We start from the raw sequence: 10,998 nt of genomic DNA, 5'->3' as shown, positions 1-10,998 counted from the left end.
GACATGCAAGTACCATTACATCTTGTAATTTTCATTAGATCTTGTAATCTTAGACTGAATTATATTTATTATTTATAATAAATAGTGCTATCACCTTCACCTGAGGGTTAGACTTCTCTTCCTATGGATGGTCTGACTGGGACAAGAGGATTCAAAAATGAAAGAACACCTTCTTTTTGAAACACTTTTCCTTTTCCATGTAAAGAAAATACCCTCAGAATTGGCAATGTTTATATGTTTCTCCTATATCAGAGAATCTAATAAAACAAATAAAAGAAGATATGAAAATATTGCATCAAGCTAGAGAATTAGATGGTGTATAATGTAACATGTTTTCATGACTGAATTGTAGATAAATAAAGAATATTTTTTTATTAATATCATGTCTTAAAATTTGTCATTAAAACCACAGGCTTAGTGCCTTTTTTTCAGGTTCTGAAGGGGAAACACAACTACAGATATTCAGCTAATTGATTCTGAACTTTAACACTCTACAGAAACAGCCACTGATAAATTTGTGGGAAAAATAGCTCCTACTTCCTGCTTTAGTTTTATTAGAAGGCAAGAAAGACATGCTTTGCTACAGAGGCATGCTGAATGGTGTGCTCTAAAGATTTTATGAGTTTGAGCTTTGGAATACTGACTTACTCACAAGTGGTGAAGTCATGAGTAAATCATGGGTGAGATTCTATTCTTTCAGGAAATACGGAAACCTGGTGCTCAGTAGTATCTGATGGAATCAGATCCCAGTGCCTTTAGAAACAAGATTTTGACAATCATATGTTCAATATTTGCAACACACACTGTGCACTTTTAACTGCCTGAATTAATAGAATTTATATCTCTTAATTAAGAGATATGAGATTGTGCCTATCCCATGTTTGAGAGGGGGAAACATATAGAAAATATACAATGTATTATTTTATATATTAAATATATACTATACTATATAACTATATATCATAAAATATAAAATATATTATATATCAGACATATACATATATATGAACCTACATACATTTATGTATATAGCGTGTATACATATCTTTTGCTCTCCAAATTAATGGAGTTTTACTCTTATTTACTGTGAACAGAATGCTGTCTTTCATATATGTGGTAGAAGCCCCTTTTCTGCATTTGGTAATGGTGAAATATATATATATTGAAACATATATTAAAATTACTTTATTAATACATATGCATATATAAACATTTACAGGCATATATATATAATTATCATTATATATTATATAATATATATTATTATATATATGCGTGTGTTACATATTCTATATAAATAATATATATTTGTTATATGTATACATAATATATAATATAGATTATATAATATAGAAAAGTATATGTTATATTAGTATGTAATATAGTATATATTATTAATATCATATATAATAGACACTATTATATGTATTGCTATTATACACGCATTAACATGTACATGTATAGCTGCAGACATGCATACACATAGTCCCTAAACTGCTTTTAGGTACACGTGCTTAGAGACTATATATGTATCCACAGGCGTATTCTTATAGAGTGTGTTAACACTTTAGATAAGTTTATATATAAATATGTTTGTGTGTATTTATATGCCTGCATCTCTCTCTGTCTCTTAGAGTAATCTGCAGGTAAAGGAACACCCCCGGCTCTGCCTCCCCCTGCGCAGCCCCGTCCATCCCCGCAGGTTCTGGGGACGGGACCCGGTGCCGGGGTCCCCGAGCGCGGCGCCTGGATCGGGACACAGGAGCAAGGTCCCGCCGGGCCCGGGGGCGGCCCGGGGGCGGCCCGGGGGAGCGGAGCGCGGCGGGGGCGGCCCGGGGGCGGCGGGGGCGGCCCGGGGGGAGCGGAGCGCAGCGCGGCGGGACTCGCCCAGTCGGCGGGAGGAGGCGGGGCCGGCGGGGTGGCGGCAGGTGCCCGCGGCGCGGGGATGGTGGCGGCGGCCGGCGCGGGGCTCTAGGGCAGCGCAGCGGGGACCATGGGCAGCCGCGGCCGCCCCCCGCGCCCCGCCGCGCCCCTGCCGCCCCTGCCCGCGCTGCTGGCGCTGCTGGCGGCGCTGGCGGCACTGGCGGAGGCGCGGGCCACCTCGGAAGGGCAGCTGCCCGGCGCCGCGGCGATGGGCACCGGCACCCCGCCGAGCCCCAGCGGCGCCGCTTTCGAGGAGACGCGGCTCCACGTCTTCACCCTGGACTACCCCCACGTGCAAATCCCCTTCGAGATCACCCTCTGGATCCTGCTGGCCTCCCTCGCCAAGATCGGTGAGCGGGCCGTGGGGCGACCCTCCCCTCCCCTCCCCTCCCCTCCTCTCCCCTCTGTGCCGGGTCTGTCGGGGCGCCGCTCGGGGCCGGCGCGGGGGGCGCGGGGCGCACGGGGGGGCTGATGCTGCTCCGCGGGGCGGGATGAACGGGCGGGTTTGGCTGGGGGAGTCGGGGTCCTCTCAGCTGGGAAAGGTGCGGACGAGAAAACAGACTGGTAAACCCCGGGCTAGAAGGACAGTAAACCCAGAGCTCACCCGGTGCGTGAGTGACTTTTTCTCGATCACCCTGCTGTCATTTGAGCACGGTCTTCTTTCTCTTAAAATAACGCCGGCTATAATGGCAGTCTTAAAGCAGAACAGCGGATCGATGAAAAGCAAATATTTATGAGGGTAGAGTGTGCTTCCTCCTTACTCTGCTTTTCCACCATTCACTTGCGTCCTGAGAAAAATATAGAAGACAGCGCTGTAAGAGTAAGAAAGGCCACCTCTTCCCTCATGTGGAAAACATTTGCATTGCATAGTTTCACTGGGTTTTTTGCAGCTTATATGTCACGTTTTTAGTTAGGTCCTGTGTCCCAAACAGGGAATTGAGTACAGCATAATAATCTAAAGGATGTCAGGTAATGGTGTGCTAGACAGCTATTTAAAATCCAGCAAATCTCTATGAAATATGAACTTTTCTTTCTTACCTAGAAGATAATGTAAGGAATAAAGCTCTGGGAACAAAATAAGTAAGTTTACACACACTACAGTTGTTTTGTTGAAAACTCTGACTTTGCAGCACAGATTACACATAAAAATACCATTAGGGTCATTCTGATAAAGCATTTTTATCAAAGTTAAAACTTTTAACCTTTGCTTGTGACATTTAAATAGACTGTGTCACAATTTGGTTAGTGATCAGGTAATTAGGATTCTCAAAAAACCAAAACCTGCCATGTCTAACATTGTCCTTGGGGGCCTGATCATTGACCCAAGTAGTTTGGTCTGCTGTCATTCCTGCAGAAATACTGTGTTGCAGCCATTAAGTGGGCATGCATCCTGATGCATGTGTCTTAATGCATTAAAGGTGCATGCTTAGTCCTAAGTATGCATTTAGGTATTTGCAGAATCAGGACAGAATTCAAATATGTTACACTCAAATATATCATGAACTGTAATAACCAGGAAATAGGGGAATTTGGTAGAGAATTTAGCCTGTTGAGTATTGAAAATTGCTCTGGCTTTTGAGTTTAGATAAAGCAAAAACTCTTGAATAAGCTAAAACTATTGAAAAGTTTCTATTTTATTAAAGGTTTTTATTAAATGGGAAGCCATTTGAAACATGTAAATACACACAGATGCAATAATATATATTTTTTAAAAACTGTACATTCTAACTATCATGGTATTTTGCTAGTGTGTAGGCATCTAAAAAGTTTTCAAAAAAAAAGAAGTTGCCTGACTAATTTATTTTTCCAGTCTGATTTTAGTAACTAAGCAAGCCAACAGTGTAGGTGAAGAAAAACAGATATAATTTTAAAATCCTTTCAGTTACATCAAATGAAAGCAAGTGTGGCTAATGTAGGGCATGCTGTTGTCAGTGTGTGTGCGCAGAGCAATGAGGGCCAGATCCAGGAGTGGCCCTAGGTGTGGCAGTGCTCAGCTTCACCACACCTATCTGCAGGCGCCCTGACTCCAGGACTGGAATTAGGAACATCCAGTTCTTGCTCCTGGAGCTCTGTCTGTGCTTCATTATCCAGTGAGTGCATCAGGTAAACCTTCCCAGGTCAGGCTCCCATCTCTTCTAAGTCACATTCCATGCCAAATGTTCAGATTTATGCCTTGTTTTCTATTGAAGGTAGGCCAGATAGGCAGTTTTGAACCACCAAGATTCCTAAAATAGTGCTCTGCCATGTCCTGCTGGTTACTAGGAGTGAGCCATGTGTGTCAATTCAAAAGGATGGAGATGGATTTCCCAGCCCAACTCACTGCCTGTGGCCCTAAGAGGGGCCCTCTGAGAGAGGAGGCTCTCTGGTGCATTCCTCTCCTCATCATTTCCTGCTGGGCAGCACAGGCATCTTGCCCCTGACGTGCCAGGCAGCGTGAAATCCACCTCGAGACTCCCGCACTGCCCAGGAAACTTCGGTGCTTAATCTGGCATCACAAATTCCTTTCTGGGGCTAGGCACTGAATGCTTACATTTGGCACTGCTGAGTATCAAACCTTTATGAACAGATCCCTAAGGTCTTTTCAGCTGTGAGGAGCTCAGAAGATAGGGTCCTGTGTAATAGCAGCTCTCTCAGTGGGTGAAAGATCCCAAAGAACACTCAACTGCAGCACCTAGTTATGAATCTTAAAAAAAAATACATTTTCATGGAAGTGTAGTTTCACCAGAGCTGAAATGTTCCAGCATTTGCAAATTTTTATAGGGAATTTACCTGAAAGATTTGTCTGATCCTGCCTGTGATCATGTTGCTGTAAGCTTGGTTTAGAGGGAGCAAGAAAGACAGCATAAGAAAGGAAAGCCTGAGGTTGTCAAGCAGAACTTGAACATTTTGACAAGGTAAATTTTCACAAGGACATTTGGAACATGGTGCTTTTTATTCCAGTATAGGACATGAGCACAATTTGAAATCTAATAAATTGCCTTGAATGGAATTATTTTATGGCTACCTCTTCTTATTTCTTATTTTGTGTGTTGATACCAGAGGTATGTTACATGCTTATGGACTCCATGAGCATATTAGATGGGACCATTGGACCTGAATATGCTGAAGTCTCTAAGCACTGAGACTAGTCTAAATAATCCCCAGTTTTGCTTAATTTATATGCTACAAAACCTACAAAATATTGTGTAACCTGTCCAGATTCCCGTTATTTCTATGTTTAATCACAAATGCACAATGAGAAGTGTTTTTTCTGGCAATTGAGCTGATACCCTTCCAACCCTGCTCTCCTGAAAGAAAGTTTAAGCTGTTCTGAGGTACTCATCTCAGTGGCATTTCCAGCATCAGAAAGCACTGGAATTCACTCAAAAAAAGAAGGAAACTGGGATTCTAAGGACCTTTATCTTGAAATATGAACTTGACTTTAGATAAGTGTCCTAACTGCCATTTTTGCCATGATATATGGAGGATACTTACTCAATAAACATCTTCCCTGCTGTTGGAGCTGAGTCACTGCATAACCTGAAGCCCAAGGCCAGGGTCAGAGGAGAAGAAAGTAGCTGTAGTCTTGCATTCAGCATGAAAGTCTGAGTGTTCCTGTACTGCAGGGGATCTGCTCCCAGGGTGATCCTGGACGTGTGGCTGTGAATCTGTCAGAGCACGGAAGATGTCCCTCATTGGGCAGGGCATCTGCTATTGACTTGACATGCATGGATTCTAAATTCTCTCTCTCTGCCTTCAAATCAGGACCATAGCCTATCCCTAATTGCCCTTGAATACTTTCCAGGTAGGCAGGAAATCTTCCAGGGATTTTGATGCTGTTTACATGAATAAAAAGCATATTTAACTTAGTGGGAGGCTTTCCATTACCTTTAAGAATGAGATGGAATCCCAAACCTCTGAGAAGCTATGAACTTTCCAGAGTGATTTGTAAAGAAGAAAAGATTTCAATTTTTTTTATTCACAGTAGACATTTCATTGCCATTGTATTACAACTGGTTGGGATTTTTTCTTGTTTTTGTCAAAAACTGCATTTATAAAATTTCCTTTCTCGATTTTTATTGAGAAAATGATTTAAAAATTACTTTTGAAGGGTTTAAACAAACTTCTGGCAAAAGTCACTTTCTCAGGAAAAACTTCCTGACCATTGTATTGGATTTGTATTTCTGCCACTGCAGAAACTAAGATGAATCATAAAATGTTTGTGTGGAAGTGGCCAAAAGGTGAAGAGTCAAGTCTCCAGCTGCAAATTCTTGATTTTTCCAGGATCGTTATCTCTTCTGCCAATATAGGGCATTGGCAATTCTGGTTTTGAAGAATGGCATTGAATTTGGCAGTTCTTCTACTAAGTCACATAGACTGTGTTTCTAATTATTTAAAGCAGTCTATGTTCATTCAAAAAGGGGAAAAATGCAGCTTGAGTTGCTTGCTTTTAAAAATAGCCTTAATAGTTACAGAATATATAAGTAAAAAGTCCATGGATTAAAACAACTTTGCTTTTGTTCCTTCTTAACCATATGTTTTTCCTAATTATAAGTTCAGGCTTTCTTCTAACTGGAAAAAAAAGGAGTATTAACAAAATAGGTGTTACAAGATATATAACCCTGAAGCTGGGAAACTGGATGTAAACTATAGCAAGATTGCAGTAATTTAACTGTTTCCACTACAGGTGTGATTTTTACTGAAATAGTTTTACTGAAATAGATGCCCGTTATTACCACACCCAGTGTTTCTGTGCAGCTCGCATTTAAAATAATTAAAATGCTTTTTAGTTAGGCAGGGATTGTGGGATCTTGTGGGTGGGGATCAATTTCTATATAATTATATGTGCCAAATATAGATAAGGAGGAGTCTGGAAAAGATTGGCATCGCTAGGACCTGGAATGTGACCTTGGTGCATAAGGTTGATCATTCCATTAGACTGGCCAGACTAAGTTGCTTCAAAACTTTTCTCATTCATTACTAGAATTATTCTTCTAAAAGTAATTGAAGTCTTTAAATCAAAACTGCATAGCTTTGAGAGTTTTAGAAGGCTAAGTAATATTCAACCTCTAAGTCCTCATTAAGAACATTTTAAAATTAATTTCTTCAGTACTTTGCAGATTTTTATGAGAGAATCCTGACTCTACTACAATTCATATGATACAGAGAATGAACATAATAGTACAGGCTACAACTTACTATCACTTTATGGAAAACATGTTGATTTTTGTGAAATTAATTTGGAGGCTCCTCTAAAAATAATAATTGTATCTGTAAATGCTTCTCCTGGTGGTAAGGGAAGTGGTCATGGGTGACTGGATGGAGGTCACATGTGCTAGTTCCCCTCACTAGCTTTGTGACTCTAAAAGTAAAAATTACTCTTTAAACTCCTTTGTGAAGCTGTGCAGAGAGGAAGCAGTGGTTAGTATGATTTTTTTTCCTCTATCTAGATGTAACTTACCCTAGAGAAGTGTTTGGATTGTATTTCTGGAGGATTCCACATTTAAAAAAAACCCCACAGTTTCACTGAGAGAGCCCTTGCACACAGTTGCTCCATCCAGCCTAGCTGTTGAGTGGAATGTCTAGCTATTAATTTGTCTCTCCACCAAATCAGTTAAATTGACCATGCTAGCCAATATATTTGCCTTGATTCACTGTGGATGTCCAGTTCAGTCTTTGCAATGAAAATCAAATTGCTGTTTGTTTAGTATAGAAATGACAGTAACAGAATCCAGAATAATCTTATGGATTCTGTACAAATAACCATTTCCCTTTCTTCTGTTTGAATTTCCTTTGAAGGCTTTCATCTCTATCACAAGTTGCCCTCAATAGTACCTGAAAGCTGTCTCCTTATTCTGGTTGGATTGCTTCTTGGTGGGATTATTTTTGGAGCAGAGGAGAAGTCCCCACCTGTAATGAACAGTGATGTGTTTTTCTTGTATCTGTTACCACCTATTGTACTCGACGCTGGATATTTTATGCCAACTCGTCTGTTTTTTGAGAACTTTGGTACCATATTCTGGTATGCTGTGGTGGGCACACTCTGGAATGCCATCGGCATTGGAATTTCCCTATATGGAATTTGCCAGATCAGTGCATTTGGTTTGACTGATATCACTTTGCTGCAGAATTTGCTCTTTGGCAGCCTCATTTCAGCTGTGGATCCTGTGGCGGTGCTAGCCGTCTTTGAAAATATCCATGTCAATGAGCAGCTTTATATCCTGGTGTTTGGAGAGTCTTTGCTGAATGATGCTATAACAGTGGTAAGTTACTTGATAAATGATAAATTGATAAAAATGATGAATGATTGTTTACATGCCACTCCATGGTTTATCTTTGTATCTGGTTATTACAGTTTGCTACTAGATAGAAGTCAAGGAGTGCTAGTGTGTCTAGCTAATTCTTTAAACTTTAGATTTAGAAAGCATGGTAGTCTTACTACATGAAAGTAATGGTAGCATATTTACTGTAGGGATTTTACTATTGATCACTCTAGTTTCTGTATCTTTGTAATTCTGTTACTTCTGTAATCTGAAACTGTAGGCTTTCCTCACCTGCACAAATGTTGTTGAACAGGAAAGGGAAAGGGCCAGTGTGGGGTGTTGCAGTGTGTTAATGGGGAGGATAGCAAATCATGGAGATGGCACAGGACTTTGCTGCGGTTTACTTTTTTGCATATGCCCATCAACTTGAAACTGCCCTGAAACCACCAATACATGTATCCCAAGCTACAGATAAGATATGACAGCCACCTGGAGGCAATAATTTCTAATTATTAACTAGCTGAACTGGGGTTGTGGTGCTGACCCGAGAACAGCAATCTGCAAATTCCATTTTTCCCCCCAGTGTCCCTCCTTTGTACCTGATGACACTGTCTGGGGCATTACTCCCGTTTATGTATGCCTTTAAATCCTGCCTATGTCTAGCATGCTTTCTGTTTTGTGAGACATAGAAGTCCAGTTTTTCATATGCTGGAAGGATCAGAAAGATTCATTAATTGGTTTTGCACTTTCCTGTCTCTGGCTTCTTATTCCAGTCCCATTCTATGCAAATTGTCCTGTTTGCCCCTTTTCTTGGACTTTATCTTACCTGTTTTTCCCTTTTCATGGACTTTCCCTCACCTGCTTAACACATGTATAGTCATAATTTATTCTGAGCCTTCATATTGATAAATTCTTGTGTGTCTGTGGGAATACTATATTATTTTTTCAATTACACTGCATGCTTTACCCGAATCTGTTGCTATCCAGTCAGCTGAATCACATCTCCTCTTACAGGCTTGCCTTAAAGCCTGGCTTTTCTCATTAGCTTAGAGTTGAAACTGGGTGCCAATGCTAAACTGGTACTTTAATCCAGTCCTGTAAATAAATAGGTATACATACTGAGTTTCAAAAGGGTTAGCAGTTCAGTCATGGATGGGTCTGTCTCTAGTCACTCTAATGGCCACTTGTGCGATGGATGTCTGTTCATACAATTGTTTTTTTCTGGGGGAAAGGATTTGGTTATTTAGAACTTGTTGTATGGTGGATTTTCCCAACAAAAATCAGTTTTTTCAATGACAAAGTCAGCCACTGGGGCAGCAGTTAGTACAGCATGATTTGCTAGGAAAATTCTGCATCCTGATCACTGGCATATTCATATGTGCTAATTCCCAAAGGCAAATTTATCTAAACCACCATTTTTATAGAGGCTGGCATGGCAATTTAATGTGTAGCTTTCCTGTAGGCATCATTATTGCCTTCTCTGGAGGTTTCCTTATGGCCTGCCTCCCCAGATGCCCTAACAGAGGAAAGATAATCTGAGAAGTCTGTAGGGTCAGTCCAGTAATGCACTGGCCTTACATATATTTATGAAGGAGAGAAAGAAATGTAGACTACCTTTGCTCTTACTTCCTATCCCTTAAAGGTAGCACTGGACAGAGATCAAGTTGTTTCCACATGCATATAATTGGTCTGCTAATGGTTCCTTGTTATGTTTTTACACACTTGCAATCATGTGTTTATACCGAAAACGTGACCCAGGCCGTCATAAGGATTCCTGGGGCTGTCCTTAGAAGACCTTGCCTTCCCTGCCCACAGCAGATACTGCTGGAGCAGTCCTTGCTGGGCTACTCAGCGCTGTGCATGGAGGAGGTGATATTTTGTACTCTCCCTTCCTCTGCCCCTGTTTAACGGGGAGCTGACAAGACCAGCAAAGCTCAGAACCTTTCAGCTTTGACCTTCTGGAGCCCTTGAGTCCCACCTGCTCTGGCAGGAGCCTGCAGTGGGAGGTAGGGATGAAGTAGGAAGGGAGTTGAATGCAGGTTGGCCACCCATGGAAGCTGCCTAATTCCTATGGCCACTGCAATATCAGAAAACCAGGGACTACACAGATAGACAGTGCAAAACAGAGTGGCTTTGTTAAATGTGTCTCTATTAGAATAGCATTGTCATCTATGCTTTCCTTTCCAGAGAACATGCTCCCACACCTTCACTTTGTATACAAAGAAAGGTGTGTTTTCTCAGGAGTATCAGTTCTGCTGCATTTTTCAGATGGTCTTCCATGCTAATAGATTTTGCGATATGTCTGTGCATCTGAATGTTCTTTCTCCTCCACTGGTGGAATTTTGGAACTTGAATTTGGCAAATGTTTGAAAATTGGATTCTTGATCAGAGCTGATGCTTTACCAAAAAGCTGAGCTAGACATAATGAGCAAGGCGATAATAAATTATAAGATTACAGCTGAGTGTTAGCAGTTCAAACTCCAATTCTGGGCTTAAAATCAGAAAGAAGGAGCCAGTGTCATTATAATAATATTACTCCCATGTTGGAAAACATTACGGCAGTATTTTGTACTTTGTATCTGCTGACAACATTATTTTAGTGTGCTTTAAAGTAATTTTAGAATTTAAAACTGAGTAACAGAGAACTGATGAAAATAAGCAATTAGTGTTTCAGAGATACTCTGAGACAAGATTAAAAACTGATCAGTGACTAATATTACTTGGTGGACCTTCAGTGAGTTCAGCTGAAGGCTATTGAGTAAATGAAAATCTTGAACTTCAAAGAAACTCTGTTCTCACATCAAATGCCTTAAAAATGTGACTGGAGTTGGTG

At 40.9% G+C, this 10,998-nt stretch overlaps 1 protein-coding gene across 1 annotated transcript in view; it reads left to right on the top strand.

The window, feature by feature from the left end:
- Window positions 1-1,993: 1,993 nt before the first annotated feature.
- Window positions 1,994-10,998, top strand: part of SLC9A2 (solute carrier family 9 member A2) — a gene marked incomplete at its 5' end in the record, with an annotated part of 35,614 nt that continues 26,609 nt past the window's right edge. The window contains 2 exons of the mRNA XM_083884926.1: window positions 1,994-2,273; window positions 7,702-8,165. Coding sequence (XP_083741052.1) covers window positions 1,994-2,273; window positions 7,702-8,165 — 744 coding nt within the window. The remainder of the gene's footprint in view (window positions 2,274-7,701; window positions 8,166-10,998) is intronic.

Source organism: Zosterops lateralis (genome assembly GCF_965231275.1).
Source record: "Zosterops lateralis genome assembly, chromosome: 2".
NCBI classification, from domain to species: Eukaryota; Metazoa; Chordata; class Aves; order Passeriformes; family Zosteropidae; genus Zosterops; species Zosterops lateralis.
Note: the sequence above shows the minus strand (reverse complement) of the source record. Positions and strands in the feature narration are given on the sequence as shown.